Genomic DNA, 23731 nt, shown 5'->3' with positions numbered 1-23731 from the left:
GGTTAAAAGAAAAAAATTAAAATTTATAGGTGTTCTTTTATCTTAAATATCATAATGTATTATGTTTAATTTAAAAATATGTATTCTAGGAATTACTCGTAACTCCTTTGTACACTCTCTACAAACAACGCTGCCAACCGGATGGCATCGCAAAAAAGCGGCAATGCCGACTGCTGAGCGGGAATAGGATAGCGTCAGCGCCCTTTGGACACTGCCAGAATTTTTAGGAAAATCGCCCTGAAACTGTGGGTTTTTCAACCCAAGCTCGCGCAGGGCACACCTTCATTAGGTGATGGTAAGGAATGAGCAAAACTTTTTGATTGTTTATTTTTAATTTAGATAAAAATTTAACTCTTAACTTTGGCGCTCTGAGTTGGCGCTAATTTATTGTTTGCAGTACCAATCATTAAAAACATTATTAACCCCTTTATTTATCAATTACCTCATTATTCCGTGCTATATTCAAAACTTTACATAGCTAGTGAACTCATAATTTTTGTAAAAATTTAATTTCGCCCAAATTTTAGGTAGAATAAAGTGATTTTTACTTTTTGATAATTATTGGCGCTAATTTTTGTTTACATAATTGTAGTCTGCGCCGCGTCTGCAGTGATGTGGTTGTTTGAATAATTTTATACATATTACATTCTCAAGGTTCAAATTCACACTCATTTCTATACATAAAATACATTAATTAATTGTGTTTTTTAATTTTCTCCAGCTGAATTTATGTGTGAGGAAAATTTTGAAGTGAAATGGAGGTGCTGCCTTTCCACCACCGATTGCGTTACCAAATCGCGGCCGCAGCAGTTTCGTCGATCCTCTACAGGGATCAAGATAAAGATGATGCCATCGATCTGAGTTTCAAGACATTGTCCGCCAACACCACCTTGGCAGACACTTCGATCGCCCTAGAGTCATCACTTTTAGAAACGTCCTTCTCCAAAGCTCGATCGTTTCACAAGTTAGAATTTTCTAGTCCTAGCAAAAAGGACGGCAGTTCATCTTGCGATGGTAATATTCCTGAATCAATCCAGTGAGATTTAATAATTAAAAATTTGTAGATGAAGACGTCGCAGCAAGTCAGATTAAAATTCTACTGCCCGATCTGGCAAAACATTTCGAACTGCAGTGCAAAGTCGGAGAAGGAACCTTTGCATCTGTTTATCTCGCAACTGCAAAGAAAAACTCCGATATGAAATTTGCCATAAAACACGTAACTCCTACTTGCCACCCTTCCAGAATAAAAAAGGAAATGCAAGCTTTGAAAGATATTGGGTAATTTTAGTTTGAAATTAAATATAATAAGGAAATCATTGTTAATTTTCAGCGGGACTGATAATGTTTGTGGAATTCTAAGTTGTGTTCGAAACAAAGGCAATGTTGCCTTCATACTGCCATATATTAGACATGATAAATTCCAGGTAAGTTTTTTAAAAATCTTGTCTCATTGGTTTTTAAAATGTATTTTCATATTTAGGACTATATTTTGGACATGGACGCTTCAGAGGCAAGACTTTACATTAAAAACTTGTTGATTGCTCTTAGAAGAGTGCACCAGTTCAATGTCATCCATAGAGATGTAAAACCAGGAAATTTCCTCTACGATAGACAGTTGAAAAAGTAAATAAGAAGTTGTAATGTAATATATGAAAATTAAATCATTTATCTTCAGGTTTTTGCTTGTTGACTTCGGGCTTGCTCAGTGGCTTAAACCTAGTGAGACTGTTGAGGTGAAAAAACCACCCAACACCTTGCCAGAAACTGCTTTAGAAAACGGAAGGAAGAGGAAGGCAGATATCGAAAATGCCCTATCAGTAATTATTTTATAAAAATAAAATAGACGTTTTAAAACTGATCAATTCTAAATTTAGCCCCAAAAAAAGATTGCTTGCATTCCGTCTGGCCGAGTGGTTCTGCAGGCACACAATAACGAAAAGAACATCATTCCAAATAAAAAGCCAGAGTCAAAGACAACCGGTCCCCTCTTCCAAATGCTGGCACCTTCGCAACTACCCAAGTTGTCAACGCAGACCATCAGCAACCCCAACAAGACCAGTTTTGTGCGAGTCAAGAACTCGCAGGTCAAAATGCTCAACGCTCCAATGCCCTCTTCCTCCAGTATCAACAAGGCAGCAGCTCCAATTAAGCCAAAGTGCCCATGCTTCAAAAAAAGTCAACTGTGTGAAATTTGTCTGAGCAGGACAAAAAAGTTAGTTGCCCCAAGGGCTGGAACACCTGGCTTCCGACCACCTGAGGTTTTGCTCAAATCGATCCAACAAACACCTGGTAAGAGTTAAATAAATTCCTAAATTACATTTTTATTAATTATTTGATGCACAGCTGTTGACATTTGGGCTGCTGGAGTGATGTTCTTGTCCATCTTGAGTGGTTCGTACCCATTCTTCCGATCTCCTGACGACATGACTGCCTTGTCTGAAATAACGACCATGTTCGGCACAAAGGTCATCTCGGAAGTTGCCATGAAATTAGGTAAATTTAGACTTAAGACTTAACAAAAATTCATTTGAAAATTATAAATAATCTTTTTTTACTTCAGTGATAAAAATTGTTAAAAAAGGTATAAAAATGACACATTAAATTATTCTAATTGAATTTATCTTATAATATCACAAAGGTGTGGAAAAGGAAATTCAGATGTCTTGTTGTAGCAACACACAAAAGATGAGATGATAATTTTTTAGGAGAACAAATTCAATTATGATAATTGAATACAATGAGGCATTTTTTTCTTTTTAAATTTTTTTTTATCAATCTTATACTTTTGAAATGGAAAAAACTTGTATCGCATACATTTTTTTAAATTAGAATTATAAATTTAAATTTCTTTCTAATGTATTAATTCCAATCTTTTTTAATATAAGATCGCGTGTTTGTGTGTGACAAGTCCTGCCCTCCACTTGACCTTCAAAAGTTGTGCACCACCCTGCGCACCAACAGGCTCAACGCAAAAGCTGACTCAATGCATTCCAAAACAAGCAGCGTCCTCTGCAGAGTTTGCAGTCCTTCCATGACCACACAATCCATAGAGGTGCCCTGCTTCTGCCCATCGGGGAATAACTCCAAAAAGGAAGAGTTCCCTGCTGAGGCATTTGATCTCCTGACGAAGATGCTCGACCCCAATCCTGCAACTCGAATCACTGCCGAGCTAGCATTGCAGCATCCGTTCCTCACAAGCGATTGACGACTTTAAGGGAATATTTTACGATTTTAATTCTGGTCTTGATAACATCCTGCTTTTATCCTGCCAAAATTTAAGTGTTAGTGTAAACTCTAGATGGGAGGAGTTGTTTTAGATTTTAAATGTTGGATGCTCAAGAGTTTTCTGTTTTCTTGGGTGAAAATGCAATTTTTTAGTTTTTAAGACTAGGCTGTACAGCCGATAAATTGGGAAATTTTAATTATTTGACATAAATTGAATTATTTTTACTTTTTTGACGTAGTTAAAAAATTATAGCTTAAAACTGCATGTAATCCCCAAAAATTTTAAAACCTGATAATAAAAATAAAAGAAACGTTAATAAAAGCTTTTAAATAAATCTTACAACCTATGTAAATAATAATAATTTGTTATAAGGTGCTACACTTTATACATTTTTATTTTTGGAAACATGAATTATGTATTTATATCAACAAGATTATTGAATCTACTTAGCAGCAGCAGGCTGCTTCTTGGGCTTGACCACGTTGTATAAAATAATAAGTCCGATGGCTGCGTACGTTGCCTTTCCAACCTGCGACAAAGAAAATCCATCAATTTTGCTCTTTAACAAGGCAGAAAGGCGTGATAGAGGTTCATTTAATTTGATGATTTTGAAGCTAAAAGATATAAATTTTGTAATTTGAAAGGTTTTTGATAGACTTGAGTGTTTAGAGCGCCGATTAAACCTACGTTTGCTCTGCCCTTGACGGTAGTGGAGTTGAAAATCTTGCTCAAACCCTTGAATTGGGACTCTTCAGCTGCTGCACCGGCCATTATGTTTGAGAGATTGGGATTCGGCTGCGAAAGTGAGGAAGTCATTAGTTTACTGTAGATTATATTTCTTGAAAAATTAAGATTCCGAATGTTTATGGTTTTTATTTTATAATTTTAAATTAGAGACGGAAAATTAAAATATAATCCCAATTTACCTTCCAAAAAGGACTACTGCCTGTGAAAAATATGAAATCAGCTGCAGAGAAACAGAAGCCAAACGTCGTTCGTGATTGGCCCAAGGCCGAACTGTTAGTAAGTGGGAGGGAAATTTAAAATGTATTGCACATTGCACATAATTTTCAAAATAAATTGAATAGTCGTGAAATTTTGACATAAAATTTTTTTCCCTTCTTCAATTTGTAATTATCTTTTATAGTTAGCGCATAAATTTTTGTAATTATGATAAAAAAATTTTTACTTATTGTTTTAGTAAATTAAAGTAATATTATAATTCGTTATAATTAATTATAATAATAATTTAGCTTCTCTTCAATCTAACTTCTGCTATATTTTTGTGTTCAAAATTTAGTGCTATAAAAAATTGGATAGGAATTTAAAAAAGTTACATTTTTTAACGAGACATTCATTTTTATTATTAATGATCAATCTCTGATACATAGATTTTATTGCTAGTGGGTTGTGGAATTGATGCAATTACAAATATTGTTACATGCTTTATGAGATATTTAACCCGTATAGTATTATTTTGGAGACAGATCCACATTTAGATTTTAATTCTTAGTAAAATCCGCTGCCTCAGTCTTGCCTCGTAGGAACAGCGCTTGAAGTTTAATCAACCTCCTCCACAGTAGGACCTCCAGCTCCACCATGGGCAGCACCACCGGTAGGCTGTCCAGCACCAGCGGCACCACCAGCAGGACCCTGATGGATCTTGGTCATGATGGGAGCGCAGGCCTTCTGCAAGTCCTTCAGTCGATGTTCGTATTCGTCCTTCTCGGCCAGCTGGTTGTCGTCCAGCCACTTGAGAGCCTCTTCACACTTGGCCTTGGTCTCGTCCTTGTCAGTCTGACTCAAACGGTCACCGGCGTCGTCCACGGCCTGACGCACCTGGAAGATGTAGCCTTCAAACTGGTTGCGGGAAGCCACCCTTTGGCGCTGTCGCTCGTCCTCATCTTTGTACTTCTCCGCATCATTGAGCATCCGGTCAATTTCTTCCTTGGACAGGCGGCCCTTGTCATTTCGAATGGTGATCTGCTGGCTGCGTCCGGAGCTCTCGTCCTTGGCCGAGACGTTCAGAATGCCGTTGGCGTCCAGGTCAAAGGTGACCTCAATCTTCGGGATGCCCCTCGGGGCAGGAGGAATGCCGGTGAGGTTAAAGGTGCCCAAGAGGTTGTTGTCCTTGGTCATAGCACGCTCACCCTCGTACACCTGGATGGTGACGGCCGGCTGGTTGTCGGCGTAGGTGGTGAAGGTCTGCTGCTGCTTGCAGGGGATTCGGGCATTGCGCTCCACGATCTTGCTCATTACTCCTCCGGCAGTCTCGATACCCAGAGACAGGGGGGCCACGTCGACGAGCAGGACGTCCTGGATGGCGCTGCTGGTGTCGCCGCTGAGGATGGCGGCCTGTACGGCAGCTCCGTAGGCGACGGCCTCGTCAGGGTTGATGGACAGGTTGAGGTTCTTGCCATTGAAGAAGTCCTGCAGGAGCTTCTGGACCTTCGGAATGCGGGTCGAGCCACCAACGAGAACCACGTCATGAATCTGCGACTTGTCCATTTTGGCGTCCTTCAGGGCTTGCTCGACGGGTTGCAGGGTGCCTCGGAACAGGTCCATGCAGAGCTCTTCGAAACGCGCCCTTGAGATCTTGGTGTAGAAGTCAATACCCTCGAACAGGGCGTCAATCTCGACCTTGGCCTCGGTGCTGCTGCTCAGGGTTCTCTTGGCGCGCTCGCAGGCCGTACGGAGGCGGCGGAGGGCCCTAGGGTTGGAAGTCAGGTCCTTTTTGTATTTGCGTTTGAACTCGTCCGCAAAGTGCTTGACCATCCGGTTGTCGAAGTCCTCACCGCCCAGGTGGGTGTCGCCGGCGGTTGACTTGACCTCGAACAAGGACCCTTCATCGATGGTCAGGATGCTGACGTCAAAGGTGCCGCCGCCCAAATCGAAAATGAGCACGTTCTTCTCACCCTTGAGGTTTTTGTCAAGGCCATAGGCTAGGGCGGCCGCAGTTGGCTCGTTGATGATGCGCAGGACGTTGAGGCCGGCAATGACCCCGGCGTCCTTGGTGGCCTGGCGCTGGCTGTCGTTGAAATAGGCCGGCACCGTGATGACGGCGTCGCGCACCTTGCTGCCCAGGTAGGCCTCGGCAGTTTCCCTCATCTTGACGAGCACCATCGAACTGATCTCCTCCGGCGAAAAACGCTTGTGCTCGCCCTTGAACTCGACGTCGATCTTCGGCTTGCCGCAGTCGTTGACCACGGTGAAGGACCAATGTTTCATGTCTTCCTGGATCTTGGGGTCGTCGAAGCGACGGCCGATCAAACGTTTGGCGTCAAACACGGAATTCTTCGGGTTCATGGCCACCTAAAAGAAATGAAAAAAAAATTAAGTTCAAGTTAAAAAATTAATGTGTTCAAAAGTTTGATCAAAAATAAAATAATCGTCAAATAAAATAAAAAAAATAAAATAAAAAGTCATTTACCTACGAAATAAGATTTAAAAAAAAAATTATTTATAAATTATTTGTACACAAGTAATTTCTATCTGATCACATACCTGATTTTTGGCGGCGTCGCCCACAAGTCTCTCCGTGTCCGTAAAAGCCACATAGCTGGGGGTCGTGCGGTTGCCCTGGTCATTGGCGATGATCTCGACCTTGCCGTTCTGCCAGACACCAACGCACGAATAGGTGGTTCCCAAGTCGATTCCAATAGCAGGAGCCATGATAGTTTATGAGCGTCTCACGTATGCACTAAACTGCAGTGGTAACAATAGGAGTGCACTCTCCGTTCACTTCGCTTTTCAGCTCGGTTATGAGGGGAGCGCTGCCGGCCGGCGTCTATATAGTAAAAGTTGCCGCTCTCGATGTTTGAAGAACGTTCTCCCTGTTTCTAGTAACTTCCCAGCGCTCTGATTGGCCCTCACCGGTCACGTGACCACCGAAGTCGGTAGATGCTGCTAGATTGTTCAGCCACTTTCTACCCTAATCTTCCCCATTCGAGAGAATTCCTATTTTGTTTCATGTGAGGCAGAAAATCAATGCGTCATTATAAATCCAGCACAAAACAAGTGACAAATTAACACAACACAACACACCAAAGTTCAAAAGTTATTATCTCCGTGTTATTCTTATTCTTTCACATTATCGCTTTTAACTATTATGTGCGTTAATAGTAAAATCTTCATGATAAATTTGTCATCATTTTTAAAATTATTTATTTTTAATTCTTATTATTTCAGAAGATGAGATGGTATGAAATAATGCGAAAAATAATGGTCAAGTTCAAGTTTAATAGTTAAAATTTAATTTTATTACATAAATCGACATAAATATTAAAATTTTGCTTATAAGCACATTTTCAATATTCACGATCTTATTTAAATTTTTGCACAAGTAACAAAAAGCTATAAATTGAAAAACTTATGAAATAAAAGCTTTTTTGACGCTGGTGGGTAAAATGAATAAAGACAAGCATATGAATTCATTATGTAAACAAAGTTAATTTTATTATACGAAAAATAGTAGACAATTCTAAATAATGAAACAATAAATGGTTTGTCAAAATACATAAATCTCTCCAGCTGTTTTGTATTGAGAATAAAAGTCACGCATCTTCTTTCAGTGGTTAGAAGTCACAATTTACACAGAAATAAATTTAAAATAAAAATCCACAATATTATATCAGGGAATAAAAATGGACATAATTTTCCCTCTTTCATTTTCATGTCAGCTACTCACGGGATTTTCTCTGCTCTAAATTTTCTATCAATTAAAAATACTTGCGCCGCTATGAATGAATTTGTTGACAAATTACAATCTTTCTCCAGATTAAGCATCAATTTTATTATTATTATTATGGGCAGTTGATGAGCCGCAGCCAATAATAATTGAAAATGCTTATCAAGTGTGTGTTAGGGTTAAATTAGCAATGCATAAGGTGTGAGCCAAATAATAATATTATACATATAAAATTACCAGAAATGACATTTAGTTGCAAATAATCTAGTACTTCTAGTAGTAACAGTGAAAAATAAGACTTCCGAGTAACACACTTTAAATCATAAAAATGCACTTTCTGGGTTATTTTGTAAGAACAACAAACTTCGGTCTTAAAATCAATCCATTAAAAGTTGCCAAAATGCATAAAACTGCATATATGTGGCTTAGCTGTCGGGCGTGAAAGATTAATAGCTCAATTCTCCTCTCTATATTGGCCCACAATCTTTGGCCCTGCAAAGCAATGCTTTTTTTAAATACGTCGTACATGCTTAAACGCAATCTTCACACTAAAATAGTATGCCCCCGACTAAGAGAATTATTAAGTTACTTTCGGCCAGCTACCCTAAACTAAATAAGTGCTAAGGTTTCATCTAACTTTTGCTGTTCAAGCTTGCATGAATTAATAAGTTTAAAGCGAAACTAATTGCAGCATTTGAAATCAGCACTAAAAGTCAGGCGAAGTGCTAATAAATTATTTAGTTTTTTTTTGTATGTGTGTGTGTCTGTGTGTGGCAAACTAAGTTGAGGTATAAGTACATGAATTGAAGTTAATTTGGATAAAACTCCCATTTTTGTTGTACATCTACATCATCTATTATTTTCTGAGGGAGAGTTATTTAACATGAATAATCAATTACTATGGAATGTTTAAAATTGTAAAGGTTTGCAGAAGACTTTCAAATTGTAATTTATGCTAAATTGCAGAAAAAAAATGTATCCCAAATAAATGTATTAATGAATGAGCTGCATATTGGTTAGCAGTTCAAAATGATTTGTGAAAATTTTACGATGCTGTCAGGTACAGTTAAAAATCAAAAATTCAAGTTTTCTTAAAACACAATGAAAAATATGGCATCATAATTATGTAAAAAATTTTGACTTTTCAAGTTCATTAGTCTAATAGCTGTCAAAGTCCCTTTCAATAGATAAAAATCAATAATTTCAAAACAAATTAGGTGAATAACCCAAGTTCTCTCTGATGGATGGCATGGTGGTTGAAATACTAGGGCTTGGAACGCGGCAACGAAGAAATGCCAGACTCGTAACTCATGGTCCTCATCGGTTCAGGCACTTAGTCACAGCACACTGAACAGCCTCCGTGACGTTTTCAAAAACAGGCACTCCATCTCTATTCGCCAAGTCTGACAAATACATCCGACCTCGATTGTAGTCCTTTATCGCTTGCTTGGACAACTGAAGCATGATTGTAATTAATACTAATCATCAATTAAATTAACATTATGTACTTTCTCTCCGTCTATTACACAGTCATCAGGTAGATATTGTACACAAAGAATTATGTTGCAACCCAAGCCGATGTAATGAGATGCCTTCGGAACAAAAAGAATTGAGAATAAATTAGGTCCAAAGGACGTTTTGGTTACCATTGCCATTGGTGCCACAGCTCGACATGTGTTTGTAATTACAAAAAGAAGAAGCCAACTAGCATCCATGGCAGCAGCTTCGATAGGAACTAGCCGACTACCCCAGCTGCCAGAGTTGCGTTGCGGGTTCACATAGCTTAGCCCGTTTTTCCTGGAAAATTATTTTAATGAAACATTGAATTCAATCTGGAGTCAAATCGTATACTTAAGAATAGGAATGGCAATTTCATCTCGCCAGTTGGAGTTGCTTGCGGAACCACCTAAATAAACGTCTCGCAAGCAGGAGGGTAATTGGCTGATGGACACATTGTTTGTAGATGTTGGAGATCGAGAGAGTGGAGACCTTGACGAAGGCCCAGTAACCCATTCTAAAAAATATTTCAGGTTCAGCTTAGGCATTTGCCAAAACATATTATATGATATTTTTTTTCCAAATAGCATAAAATATTAATAAAACCAATAAAGCAGAGTGTGGTTTATAAAGCGATATAAAATCATAACTAAATGAAAATGTCACAGGAAAAAATGCAAAAGCGACCAATATCTAGGTGAAAGAGTAAAAACTATTAATAGCAAAAGGAAATGTTCACCCAAAGAAATAAAAGATAAGAAAAACAAAAAGTACCAGGGGCTTAATTTAAACTTCATGCGTGGTAGTGGGATGCTGGAGACGGCTATCTATTCTACATTACTTAAAGGTACCTATGAGCCCAGAAAAAGATTCGGACAGAACCATAGCTGTTTGATTTGCAAGCGAATTCATCCACCCCCACATTCCCGAGCTGACAGGCACGATTGCCGTGCTGCTGTTGGTGGTAGGGGTGGAATTGCCTCCCTGGTTATGAAAGCCTGTAGAGGAGGAAGTAGAGGTCTGCGTGCGGCGCAGAAACAAATTTGAACCTGAATTATGAATCTCACTTTCTCTCATCTTGAACTCTGCCATGATCGAGCAAAACTGCTCAAACGAAACAGACTGCTGCTCGAGAGGCACGTCCGTCACATCTTTGCCCAAGACACCTTTAAATTAAGAAAATAGTTATAATTTATATATAATTAAATCAAAAAATGAAAACAGATATTACCTCTTTGACTTGCCACAATACTCCGCAGGTCCTTCATCGACAAGTTTTTCCCAGTTAAAATTCTAAACGCCATGCAAACCTGAAGAAATAAAAATATAGAAATAAATCCCGTTTTGAAGTTAGACTCTTACATCGGCCAAGTTCAGCTGCCCACATCCGTTGTGGTCCAAAGCATCAAAGGTTTCTCTTAATTTTCTGCAAAATTTAGTTTTACTTTCGGGTACCAAAGGCAAAATGGAAATATTCCTTACATTAGTTTATCACCTAGCTGTACATGCGCCATTTTCACTGGTTGCGCAAAATCTTTTAGGCTCAAGTCTTGCACACTAAGATTTTCTCTCAGAATCTGAAGCAAGAAATATTTAAAATTGCTTGCGATAGACTGAAGAAAATAATACCTTAGCCGTGCAGTTCAGCGCCACAGGAATGCTGTCAAAAACAGGAATCCCTTGCCTCTCAACCAAGTCTTGTAAAATTGTTTGCCCTGCACTCAAGTCTGCGTACTCTCTGCATTGAATTTATTCAATACAATTTTGCATAAAAAATCATAAAAGGGCTTACTGCTGGGACAAAAACTCTCCACAGATCTCCTGGCCTGGTCCTTTGTAAGGGTTGATGACAAGAATCAATTTGCGTTGTTTGCCTGCACTGTGGGCTGTTTCAATGAGGGAGGCAACCGACCGGGTCTCGTTGTCCATCACAAAGAAGAGCACCGTGGCGTGCTGCTTGGCCTTCCACTCGAGCTCAACCAACTCCGGGCCCCAGTGGGACACTTGCGGGTTGTAAAATGTGATGCCAAGCTTCTTTAGTACGGGTATCGCCGTATCCTGTCTCCATGTAGTCGGGTTGCACGAGCCACCCAGAAACACTTCGTATTTGGGCACATTTTCTGAAATTAATTTAAAAACTATAAAGAACCTTTTAAGAGCTAATTTATTAAATTACAAATAATTAATTACAATGAATAATGTAAAATATTAAAAAAAAATGTTTAAAATTTCAAAAATAAAATAAATAAATGAGCTTTACAAATTTTAATTAATTAAAATAGAATTTACGAAAAATAAATCTTATGAACTGACTAAAAATGAATTAAAATAATTACAAAATAAAATTTAATATAAATATAAAATATATATACAGATGTTCAAAATGAAAAAAATTGTATTCACCCTTACCATCATCACTTTCATTGCCGCCTTTAATGTAAGCGTATCAAGGATAAATTAAAATGAAGAGCTTTCAATAACAATCAATAATGACACTCACTTAAGTTTTTGTTATTTCTCTTTTTGTTGTTTTTCTCCTCGACGTCGCCATTCTTTTTGGACACTTGCATTGGGCGTGATATGCTGTTGGAGATGGGCACTTAGTCAAAACCACCAAACTGACGATATAAAACTCACCCTTTTTCATAGCAGCGCTTGAGCTCCGTGGCAAACACGCAGAATTCGCCAAACGTGAGGTAGGCTGCCGTGCTGCGGTTCGCGCACTCCTTCGCGCACTGCAGCATCTCATAAACTGCAACAGGCCAGAAACGGCTTCTATTATTAATCGGAAATCCACGAGCCGCGTCAAATGATCAAGACCAAAAGGAGATTTGTTGACTGAGAAAGCGAGCGAGTCTTTGCGAAATAGATGAATGACAAATCGCGAGTGGCAGGCCAGGCAGCCCTCCCTCCAAACTAGAAAACTGTACCGTGGCTGGTCACAAATAAAAAAGCAAGCGAGCAAACATCATCATCGCGCGGTACGTCTCCTCCGCTCTCCGATTTTCATATGAGTGTTGGTGCGAGACGAACACAAATCAGCAGGCAGAGAAACACAAAACGCCTCGCTCCTAAATACCTGTCTCGTGTAAATAACGAAACGCCACTCTCTTTGCGACTTGTTTTTTTTTCGAGTCGCCCACCTGTCTGCTTGGCAAAGAAGGAGACACTTTTTAACACAGATTGTCTGTGGGTGGCTGGTCATGCGTGTGAAAATTAATTGCTTGCATGAGTTACACGTGGGGGGTTGTTGTGATTACAAAAATGATTGCATGATCAGAAATGTTATCCAAGATACAGGTGTCGTTGCAAAATTTATTGCAATGTTAAGGTGAAATAATCCCTCTTCTTAAAATTCTATTTAGAAAATCAAAATTCCATTGTGTATGTCCTAATATTTATTTTTGCTTAATTTTTGAGCTGTATATTTATATATTGGCAGATATTCCAAAACAACAAAAAAATTCCACCTGTCGGAAAATTTATAATTCAAGGACTTAATAAATTTGCCTATCTCATAAAGATTTTTTTTTTAAATCTTGCGGAAAAATTTATTTTCTTTTATATTGTTTTTTTTTTTAAATTTTAATTACATTTGAAATTTCATAACGGCTTTCCTCAAAAATAAATAAAATAAACACATTGGTTTTAATTTCTTTTGAAAATCTTTTTTTTTTAATTGTAATTCAATTCAGTATCTATCAGCACATATCAGCACAATAAATTTAATTTCTTTTCATGGGAAGTTTTCGTGTGAAATAATTGGAGCATTATTTTGGATGTGACAAGTACATAAATCTGCGTAATTACCCTGCGACTTGGAAGGGTAGAGATCCATATCGTTGAAGACCTGCTGAACCTGGTCCGACGTGATGGAGTTGGTTGTGCCCACTCGGCCATACCACACCGAGTACACTTTTCTGAAACAAAAAGGCATTTCCACGTTAGTAATAATGTATCGGCTAAACGAGATTTCGGAGCCGAGGCGTTTAAAAAGCAATTACAGCCCGCTTATTTCCCATTTATCTGCTCGTGCCCACGCCACTGCATGCGGTGGCGTACGGACGTGCGTGGGCGCGGCGACGCTTGTTTTCGAGACAAAACCAGTTTCCGTTTTAATGGGTTGATTGCCTAAATTATTAACGACAACTCAATCAAAGTGCGACGTAATATAATTTCATCCCTGCAGAGAGACGAATCTTGTCATTGAATTGATCTACGGGTCGCGTCCCCAATCATGCATAAAGATGCACATTATTATCCATCTGAAAAGTGTTTATCATCATTATCCTATCAGCGGAATGTGTTAAACAAAATCCAATCTACAAACAGCGCGTAATTTTCTACTTGTACAAACAGATGCGCGACTAATGTAAGAAGTTTGTGAGCACAAAAAGAGACGCTATTTTAGGATGATGTCACGCGCGCGCGGCTTTGATGCATCTTTCTCCTCCGCAGTCATAATTGTATTATCTGCGATGATTTTGCCATGGCCCATGATGCCATAGCCATTATTAAGCTGGTGACTTGATGCTCTGAAAGTGGATGGGATAGATAGATTGGTTTGCTGATGCGATAGCAAAGAGGCAGCGTGCCTTTGATACAGAATTAGCTCGACGACCTCTCTCTCGCTCCGCGTCGAGGACTATTGGGAAAAAGCGAACGAAACATTTTAACTTTTTGCGAGTGCGAAAGAAAAAATCCCATTGTTGCGTAGAAGTCGGACGCGCGAATTTTTACACAGTTATGCAACCTGCACGGCTGGAGAGCTGCTCTTTCTGGCTGCGGGACGGAAACATGACGTCACCAACGCCTTGAAAACGGTTTCAGATATTTTTGTCGTGTCGTATTAATAAAAAAGAAGACTTTCTGCACGCAAAACCTACGCCTTAAACTGCAAAACCGACGCAGAGTATCTTGCAAAACTTTAACTTTTAATTTCAGAAGTGAATTCTGGTATAAGTTTTGTGTTAACTTCAAGGAGGAAAAAATTAAAATAGTCTAGGATAAGGAAATAAGCGTCATAAGTGATTAAATAATTATCAAAGATCGGAGGGTGACTTGCGGCTTTCCGGAACTAAAAAATAATATTTTCCTGATCTTGTACACAGAAAAATGCATCATCTATGTGGTCGGGTTATTTTCATGACCAACTTCGATCCAACTTTTGACGACATATTGATTAATTACCGAAATTTGAACGCGCGTTATCTCTTGAGTGAAATTATCAGCACCATTAATCTTTGTGCAATCTTGTAAGTACAATTTTTCCACAAGCACTGAACCGACGGACAAAGAGAAAGAGAGAGTGGGCATGCATGATTATTGAGAAAATATGTTGAAAAGACCGGGCAGAAAGAAACGTGCGGTTCAGCGGTCTCGCTCGCCAGCGTAGAAAGGTATATAAAATAATAATCACATACATAAACACGACGGCGCGCATGATGTCATCGGGCCAGGCGTATTCAAAGGAAACACTTCTCTGCTGCGTATACCTTTTGCTCGCGTAGGAAGGCAACGGAGACGGTCGAAGTTCCCTACATGGCCATCCCAGCATCCTCACCGAAGGAAAGATGAAAAATTCGCCCATGGGAAGATTTAAATGTACTTTCAACGCTTCATTCAAACTTGAGATTTGGAAGAGAGATGCGCACTTAATTATTCTCAGCAGCTAAAATGCATAGTCCGAGATGATGAATTATTGTTAAATTTTTTACTATCTTTTGTATAGAGGTCAATTGCTTAGGGTATCATAAGGAAGCTTTGATAATTCTCATGAAATGTTAACATTGATTGGAATTTCTTTCCTTCTTACTACTTCTGCTGAACACTTAAACGTTTACCAAATCAACTTCATAGAAGCGCATTAGTTAAGCTGGTGAAAATAAAACAACACAGTTGTATTTTTTTCATTAAAAATTAGTTTAAACTTCTACAATTTATTTTAAGTTCAAACAAAAATACTTGAGTATCTAAAAATATAAAAGAGATTTTAAATAAAAAAAGGTAAGAATAGTGTTGCATTTATTTAAAGGTAGTTAGAAACATCTTATGTTGTTTAAGTGTCTTAATAGCTAAGCTACTTTTGGGACATAATGTGTTTTTGTTTATCGAAAGGTGAATTAAATTTTTAAATTATCACAAAAAAAAAAAAATACTTTTAAAATTTTCAAATCCAGCATCTATTTTGCTTCTTATTATTGAAAGCAAAGAATTACATGTGCAGCAAAACAATTGAAAGATTATTTTTAAAATCATAAACTTTTCTTAATATCTTTTTCAATTTGAGCCTAATGATAGAGTAAAAACGCCTCTCCTTTTAATATCTCTATATTTTGAATAGCTCCGAAAGGCTATTTTTTGTACGTTATTTGCATAAATCACCGATTTGGCATAAATTGGCAAAACCTTCACAACCGCAGTGGCAACTTTCAAATCGCCCACCGTTACGTATACAGAATGGATATTATGGTCCTGAATTGGCCGGTCTGCAAACTCTCCAATTTGGCGTTAATGAACGAGTGTGTGTACCTCATTTGCAATTCAATTGCATACCCACGCACGCATACTTGACTTTGGGAGACACTATCAGTCGCGCAGCGAGAACAGTTTCGAGCACGCTGCCGATGGCGCGGTAGATAATTTTCGTAATGCTGGGAGGTGGAAGTAAACGTTCGGTGATCTAATGTCTAATAATAACCATACTACTTTTCTTCACAACAGTCTCGCTACTTATTTACACGTGACGTCACATTTCCCTCGCGAACGTGCAGACGCTCGCCTGAATTCTCAAAACGTTTTGGTAAATATGAGAAGCAAGGGATCGTTATCACCTCAATGGCAAAAGTTTTATATATAATGGCAAATCAGTGAGTTCTCAAGACAAGGGTGAGATGATATGCTTGGATTTAAGAGATTTTTTCATTAATTTTCTAAATCGGAATGACACAGTACATAGAAACTTTTACAAAGCTCAGAAAATGGTACATTAAAAACTTATAATTGATTGTATTTAACACGGAAAAATAAAGCATTTGATGTAGCTTTTCAAGAAAAATTTATAGCAAAATTAGGATCATTCATTAATATTGTACAATTAGAAAAGCTTTCGTTTCAAATTAATAAATAAATAAATTCAGTTTAATGAGAATTCATTAAAATGAAACAAGAGTTCAAAAATTGCACTCATTAAGATAATTATTTTATATTATAAACTTCTGCGACAAGTCTATTGTATATATAAAAGTGCACGTCGACGGTCGGAGACCTTCTAAACTGGGCTGGAGAGAAACTGATCCGAGATCTAAAGATCTCATTGAACTGATGCAATGTCACAAGTCTAATTAAATTATGCATTGCTCTTCAACCTTCGTCGTGATCTTGCTGAAGGTGTCATTATAAATTTATTTAAATATTCCCATTTAAGGACCTGCATCTATATCCAGAGCCGTTTTCCGCAGTAGCGTGTTCTTGAAATAAATTTCTTGGGCGAGTTATTAATCACTGATTTCATTTAATTTTATTAAAAAAGCGACCCAAATTAATCTTTTAACACTTCCTTGGCCTTTCTGCGCCGGAGCAGTGTTTGAATAGCTCTATAGCTCGCATGATTATGTATATTATTATTTGTTGATTTTCAGCGCTGGCTGTTCGCTTCCTGAACGTATATTATGTATTTTTTTTGTCGTGATCTCATCAGCAGAAGCACGAAGTGCAATGGCAAGCAATCGAACGGGTAGGTCGGTTGGTCTCTTGTGGGTTCACCGCCTCTGCGTCAAATATAGAAATGATGAGGCCTCGGAACAGCTATCGCGTATAATTATCCACCTCCGTGGCTTATTTCAACCGACTGCCTTCATTTGGAGAAGAAGGCCACTTAAAGTCTGTCTCTCTTCTGCACGCGTGCAGCGTCCGTAAATGATTTCATTGTCCATTAAAACAGGTTTTATCACTCGGCGGGCGTTGATTCATAAAAAAATCGCGCGTTAACGAGCAAATTGAGAAGTTTCAAAATTTATTCAGTAAAAATGTCAACGAGTAAAGGAACAATGGGCTGGACAAAAGTGGTCGTTTTGGAATAAATAAAGAGCAATAAAAATCGAGACTTTTGTGTTTATATAAAAAAAGGGTCCCCCACGCATCCCTTATGGAATCTCTGCCCACAAAGAGTAGCCCACGTGATATTTGGACTTTTCCTGCCAGTGGCAGAACCAATCAGCCGGCTAAACTAGCTCTCCGCTTCCTACTCGTGCATCCAAATGAGAAAAAATAAGCCGGAATGATATCGCCTCTTCGGCGCCCACTTTTGCAGCGGCCGATCATCTTGTGACCATTTTCTCTTAGCTAATTGGCCTCTTGACGAGAATCCAATTATTGCAAAATGAGAGCGGCAAACTGGTCAAGTTCACGTCCATAGATTTTCATTAGTGCCGAAATTGTGGGACGTGAACGTGAATTAACGTGACTTTTGATCTGATCTAATGCACGCGTGGGTTGACTAACGGATTTTAATGAAACTAAATTCAGAAAATATTCAAAATCGTGCAAATTAATTTCAATTCCAGCTTATATAAGCAGCTTTTTACAAAGCAATTTTCTCTCATTGTGTAAAATGAAGCAACAAAAATAGCATATTAAAACAATTTCTCTATAAATTTCAAGCTCTAGAAAATTTTTATATAATAGGTGTTAAGGTCTAACGCAATTCATTAAAAATTATACAATTTACAAAAAAACATAAATCGTTAAAAGAGTATTTTAGCCGTGTGATAAATTTCTTATTTCTCTTCGTCACCTTCTATTTTTCTAAAATGGTCAAACCAAAGCAAGTGTGCGCAAGTGATGCATAAAGAAAACGACGCTTAGTTGATGCGTTTTTTAACCCTAAGTACTCTCGCGTCCTCCGCTAAATTATGTATTTTCCTATGCATTGTGAAAATTGGCAAAAGATGCATCGGCGTGGTTTGAGCAACGGTTGCACCGCCCGAGATAAAAATTGCTCTCGCCAAGCGTAGGCCTTGGGAGGGTATATAGTAGAGCCTGTTGTTGGCATTGAAAAGTGCTGACGACCACCACAATAAATTTTCAGCGTTCTCCGCATTTTGCACAGCTTTGCGTCTAATGAACGCAGGCAGGTATGAGCAAATACCACACGGATGCACGCAGTCGACACAACGCTTAGGTCACTTTCAACGGGTTCGGCACGGTCATCAATTATTGCATTGTTCCAATCGCCTGATCGGCTTCCAGCGGCGCGGCACGAGGCCGGAAATTTCGCTGCTCGCCGACTTGAGAAAACTGACACGTTAAATTAATTAAAGAAAACTTCCTTTAAACTTTCGATTCCACAAATCTTTCAGAATAATTAAAACATCTCCTTTCTGGCTGCAATATAAGATGAATAAATGCACACTTTGATTATAAATTATAATACATAACAAGAATAGATAAATGCAAATTTGAAATATGTATGGAGAATTTTATTTTTATTTTTTATTGTTGCTAATTTCAACTATCCATTGCAATAAATGCCAAAATTTGGTTCAGCCGATTTTTTCAATATCCATAACTGTGCATAAATTTGGAACACAGTTTAATAAAGGAGAATTATGTGTATACAATTTTTAGTTTAATTTCTAAGCTTGACTTCAAAATTTTCATAGAAACTGTTAACACCACCTGGAATAAATCTCTTGATGTCTCAGTTTACAAAAGTGGAATGTTTTCAAGTAATTAAATTTTCATTTCAACATAAGTCTTAAGATAGTTTGTTTCAATTGAAGATGTATGCCAATATACAAGCTTAATAAGGCCAACGCTAAAGTTTATTAACATAAATGAGTATATTTTTAAACTAAAACAAACAAATCTATAGCCTGTCAGATTTGTTTTAAATTTTATTTCAACACCTGAAAATTACCAAAAAAAAAAAATTTTTACACAAATTGAAAAATTGATTATCAAATTACATATTAAATAATAAAAAAGAACTGAACCTTACAAACATTAAAACTTTCCATAGCAAAATTGATCCTTCAGGTGGAGAAATAAAGAGAGGAAAAATAAGAAAAAATATACAAATTCTTCCTCATTTTAAGAGCTTAAAAAGTAAAAATAATTAAATTTTTATGAAAAGTGTAACAATTTCCGCCTTTCATCCTTAAAAAAATGAAAGAATAAACTAGCGTTTCAAGGTCTTATCATTTCTTAATTATCAAAAACATTCATGGATCCTTTTTATTGATTTGATTCTTTTTTTAATGAAAAATCATTTTACACATTTGTCATCATTAAAATAAAATATCATGTAAATTTTATACGCTTTGAATTTAAGGATTTTAAATATTTTTTTTACTAATTCTAAAAAAGGAATTCTTTCTCAACCAAATGTTATTTTGATAAACACCATCACTTTGAAGATATAACAAGGTGCAAAAAGTGGATTCGTCTCAGCAGTCAACAATCACAAAATGTTTCGCAACTCCACCCTCGCCCAAACCGCAGCACGCGCGCGTGTGTCGAGTTGACAGCCCAAGAATAATAGAGGCAACAAAAGCAGCGAGCGCGCGAAACTTTTGCGTCTCGTCCTTGTCAAGCACGCCCGCCTGTTTTTTGAAAGCCGAGAGCAGGTCAACATTGACCCCAATAAGTGGGGCGCGCGCTTCGGCTTTGCCCAAATCGAGGCGGAATTTATGCGCGCCGGGGCCGTTTGTTGCAATAAACGAGCAAAACACGGAAAAAGATAAATATTATTTCTCACCTTGTGTTTTGGCCAAAGACTTGCGCGGACATTGAAGCAGTCCCCGCGCTTGCAGGGCGTCCGGGGCTCCTAAGGCGCAGCCAGCGGGCCGCCGTCGCAGGCCACGGAGCGGGTGGCGGCGCAATTTCTGCAAAACCATCAGCAGACGGATGAGTAACACTTGTGACCTCCATTTAATTGAGCAATATGAGTGATCTTTACTCAGACGAGAGAGTGACTCGTGGGAATGCATCATCAATTTGCAAAGGTGCACAATTTGATTTGCAAACGATTAAAATGGTTAAAATTTATTATAATAATTATTTTAATCATTTAAAAGTAAATTTAAGAAAGAAGCATTGATTAATAATTAGTATTCAAAAATTGGGAATACTTTCAGAATAAGGATAAATTATTATTTAAGTTGGATTACAAAATTTAATCAAATTTAAATATTAAAATGAAGCTCAATAAAACATTTTCAGTCTGGAAAGAAGGTTCCTAATTTTTTTTCTTCACTTTCTAATAATTAATAACAATAATCATAATAATAATAAATTATAATACAAAACTGTATTTTAGATTGGATGGCCCAGCCCATAAGTGTTTGTTATAATGAGTTATAGTTTTAAAATAAATATATATAGTTAATTTATGAAAATTATTATTTCTGTTTATTCATGACCGCTATTTTTATCTATAACTATAAAATATTAATAGAAACGATTCCTTTCAAAAACAATAAATATTAAAACTAGAAGGGATTTTTTTTAAATTTCATATATGAACGTTGAACTTACAACCCTTAATTCCATTTAAGGACTAATTCGAACAGATCGTGACTCAGTTTGGACTACTCAACTTTTTTCGCAGAGTTCTGTAATTATCATTAAATTGAGACTTGTTTCTTCCTTGTGGAAAATTGGTCATGCAAGAGAAAAACGGCAGCAAAGCGTGCGGCAGCGGCGCATGTGGCGCTCTTTAGCTCGCGCTCTGTTTGTGCCAAAATCTAAGTGCCGACCGCCGGCACCAGAGAAGCCAAAAAACTTTTACTAAAACAAACATTAAGCTCTAAACGACGGAGAATCCGACTTTTTATACACACGCAACATTCGCGTACAAATTAATTACACCACAGAACTGACTTGCATGTATAGGTATAGGTTTATTTATACGGCCAAAGGGAGCAAATAATCTGCTGGTAAGTAATGGAGAAGCTGCAATTTTATAGGGGTTCTAATCTGGGATTCTTTTGTTCATATTAAAGAAGAGGAGATATCAAGATTTTTTTTATTAAAATTTAAAAGTAACATTAATAATATCCATTTTCAATTTTGAAAAATCTTAATCATACATTTTTCACTAATTTGTAACGTTTAAATGTGCTTAATTTTTCTGATTATTAAGTTTTAAATCAATTTCACTCTTAAATTAAATTTTTCGTCTTGTTATAGAAAAGGGGTTGAAAAATTCAGTGCACAAAAAATAAAACCGATTAAAATATAGTGAACTGTACACATTACGCAAATTATAAGATTTGAATATCTTTTGATGGCTTTTAAAATATGTGCCAAAGAAAAGATTTGAATCAAAGAAAGAGATTTAAAAATTAACCAAAATCATCTTACAGATGTTTATTGCTAGAGAATTGTAAAAAAATATTCTTTTGAACTTTATGAAAATTACACAGAGTTGAAATTTAAATAGTTTAAATTTATTTTGTTTTGTTTAAAGGGTAGGTTGTTTTCTAGGACTGTAGTTGATTCCCCCTTTATATTATTTAAACTTTTTCTTAAAAAAATCGTTAGGGCAGATTTCTTATTCTGGCGTCTCAAAACATGAATTAACAGCAAAATTATTAAAAATTTGGCTCTGGAATAAAAGAAAAATAATCCAAAATAAGATTTCGTCTGTTATTAAAGCAATAATAATTATTTATAGAAGTGCAATAAAAAAAATAATATAAAATCAAATCATGTTATAAGCAATTTTCTTTGGTTCATTAAGTGGAAAATATATGACAAAATGTATTTGAAACTGTCATGTAATAAATTTTTGTTTTAATAATCAAAAGAAAAAAAAATTATTTTCAATTATTCTTAAATTAAACAAATTTAATCAAACCTGAAAAAATCCAACTGATATCACGTAAAAGTTTTGAAAACATTGTTTATTAAATGTAAGAATAAAGCTAGAAACCATTAGAGATAATTATGAAGAAACTGAAATTCTTCTAGGAAATATGTATGTAGAAGTCCTTCACGATATATTCACGAAAATCAATACTAGAGTTCCACTCTCGGTTGTATGGGAGTAGTTGGGCGCAATGCAGTACCGGTCTCGCCGCAGAGTTCTCCACTTTCCAAATTTCAACAGTGAATTTCGCATAAATGAACCAACGACAGCTCATTAAAAATTTAATAGGACTTTGCAAAGACGCGATGAATGATTGAAGCAAAACACCAGCATACAACAATAACTATTTGTTAGTAAACTATTATACTCGCAGGGAAAAAATAACAGTGTTTGCTGAATGAAAGCAATTTCATTGACGACCAAGTTCTGTCGTAGAAGCAAAACTGCGGAGCATGTTCGCGGAAAAAGAGCGTCGCGACCTCGAGGTCTGGCCAAAACACACGCATTTTGAAATATGACATAGAACGTAGTATGGTGTGTGGGCGCCGCTGCATGCTTCGATTTGCATATCATCGCTAAATTTATCTGTTTACAAAAATGTTTCGCAAATTCGACAGCGAACGCGAGCCACTTATAAGGATCAAACTAACGACCGTCCATGAGACGCACGCGGTATCTCGCGAAAACAAAATCAAAACAAAGGCGCGATTCGCGAGACAGAAAAATAAATAAATGCAAAGAGAAAATACAATTCCGAACTCACTCCTCGGTGATTATTCCAGCTTAGGCTCGGTGTGTTGCCTGCATTGTTTTGAACCTGCTGCTGACGACCCACTCGGATTGGCGACTGGACTCGTCGTGCTTCGCAGACATGCTCACTGTTAATTTCGAACCAAATTCACTGTCAGGTAGTATCGCAGGTAAAAGACTATCTTTCCAATATTTTTACATCTTCTGTGCCTGATTTTGTACGTCATTTGTCTAGGTCAACCTGGCAGCAGCCAATCGGAGCGCTGCCTTTTTACGTCATTGGCAGCCAATCAGAGGCCGCGCCGAGACGGGAAGAAAGGGAAAAGGGAAACTGGGCGCCACCACTTTGAGAATCTCTCGTGTCAGATATAAAAACCAGAAAGAACTTTCGACTTTTTTTATTTTTAAAGAATTACCTCATTGTTCCATCCACTGCGGGTGTTTAATTTCATCAAAACCTAACAATACTGAGTTTTTACTCCGCGACAAATAAAGCAATATGGTGTGCAAGTGCAAGGCTTTCAATAGACACTCGATCGTCCGATTACGAAAGCAGAGAAAAATGCATTAATTGCAAATAATTTACTTAATTGGTGTTTCGTTTGCGATGTTTCTCAATTCTGTCATGAATTCAATTATCTGATTATTTATGACTAACCTGAAAATAATTCACTCTGTCTCTTTGTTCAAATAAGCA

General features: G+C 37.3%; 4 protein-coding genes across 10 annotated transcripts; 1 reads left to right on the top strand and 3 right to left on the bottom strand.

Annotated features, from left to right (window-relative positions):
* The first annotated feature begins 162 nt into the window (after positions 1 to 162).
* On the top strand, positions 163 to 3539 carry LOC132200067 (cell division cycle 7-related protein kinase-like). The gene is made up of 9 exons (XM_059625256.1): positions 163 to 295; positions 722 to 1014; positions 1065 to 1278; positions 1331 to 1424; positions 1481 to 1623; positions 1676 to 1817; positions 1875 to 2289; positions 2344 to 2493; positions 2886 to 3539. Exons 2-9 carry the CDS (start codon positions 756 to 758, stop codon positions 3203 to 3205), a joined length of 1737 nt encoding a protein of 578 aa, XP_059481239.1. The 5' UTR covers positions 163 to 295; positions 722 to 755; the 3' UTR covers positions 3206 to 3539.
* A 48-nt stretch (positions 3540 to 3587) lies between these two features.
* On the bottom strand, positions 3588 to 4252 carry LOC132200888 (uncharacterized). The gene is made up of 3 exons (XM_059626657.1): positions 4153 to 4252; positions 3914 to 4021; positions 3588 to 3755 (listed from the first exon to the last, which is right to left on the bottom strand). The coding sequence occupies exons 2-3, from the start codon at positions 3995 to 3997 to the stop codon at positions 3669 to 3671; spliced, it is 171 nt and encodes a 56-aa protein (XP_059482640.1). The 5' UTR covers positions 3998 to 4021; positions 4153 to 4252; the 3' UTR covers positions 3588 to 3668.
* Positions 4253 to 4573: 321 nt separating this feature from the next.
* Positions 4574 to 7002, bottom strand: LOC132200689 (heat shock protein 68-like). Its single transcript, XM_059626351.1, has 2 exons — positions 6731 to 7002; positions 4574 to 6538 (listed from the first exon to the last, which is right to left on the bottom strand). The coding sequence occupies exons 1-2, from the start codon at positions 6896 to 6898 to the stop codon at positions 4787 to 4789; spliced, it is 1920 nt and encodes a 639-aa protein (XP_059482334.1). The 5' UTR covers positions 6899 to 7002; the 3' UTR covers positions 4574 to 4786.
* Positions 7003 to 9044: 2042 nt separating this feature from the next.
* Positions 9045 to 23276, bottom strand: LOC132201798 (uncharacterized). Of its 7 annotated transcripts, XM_059628275.1 has the most exons (17): positions 23048 to 23276; positions 20170 to 20296; positions 13221 to 13330; positions 12048 to 12162; positions 11911 to 11993; positions 11820 to 11840; positions 11203 to 11530; positions 11040 to 11148; positions 10893 to 10987; positions 10773 to 10836; positions 10642 to 10720; positions 10460 to 10576; positions 10262 to 10408; positions 9765 to 9927; positions 9560 to 9710; positions 9422 to 9505; positions 9045 to 9368 (listed from the first exon to the last, which is right to left on the bottom strand). In XM_059628275.1, exons 2-17 carry the CDS (start codon positions 20199 to 20201, stop codon positions 9231 to 9233), a joined length of 1836 nt encoding a protein of 611 aa, XP_059484258.1. In that variant the 5' UTR covers positions 20202 to 20296; positions 23048 to 23276; the 3' UTR covers positions 9045 to 9230. The 7 variants fall into 7 exon arrangements, with proteins under 7 accessions (XP_059484258.1, XP_059484255.1, XP_059484260.1 ...); XM_059628272.1 differs by having other exon boundaries at positions 10262 to 10576; XM_059628277.1 differs by lacking the exon at positions 10262 to 10408.
* Between the last annotated feature and the right edge of the window lie 455 nt (positions 23277 to 23731).

Source organism: Neocloeon triangulifer, unplaced genomic scaffold (assembly GCF_031216515.1).
Source record: "Neocloeon triangulifer isolate White Clay Creek 2 clone unplaced genomic scaffold, ASM3121651v1 ptg000014l, whole genome shotgun sequence".
Taxonomy (NCBI): domain Eukaryota; kingdom Metazoa; phylum Arthropoda; class Insecta; order Ephemeroptera; family Baetidae; genus Neocloeon; species Neocloeon triangulifer.
This window is presented reverse-complemented; position numbering and strand designations above follow the sequence as displayed.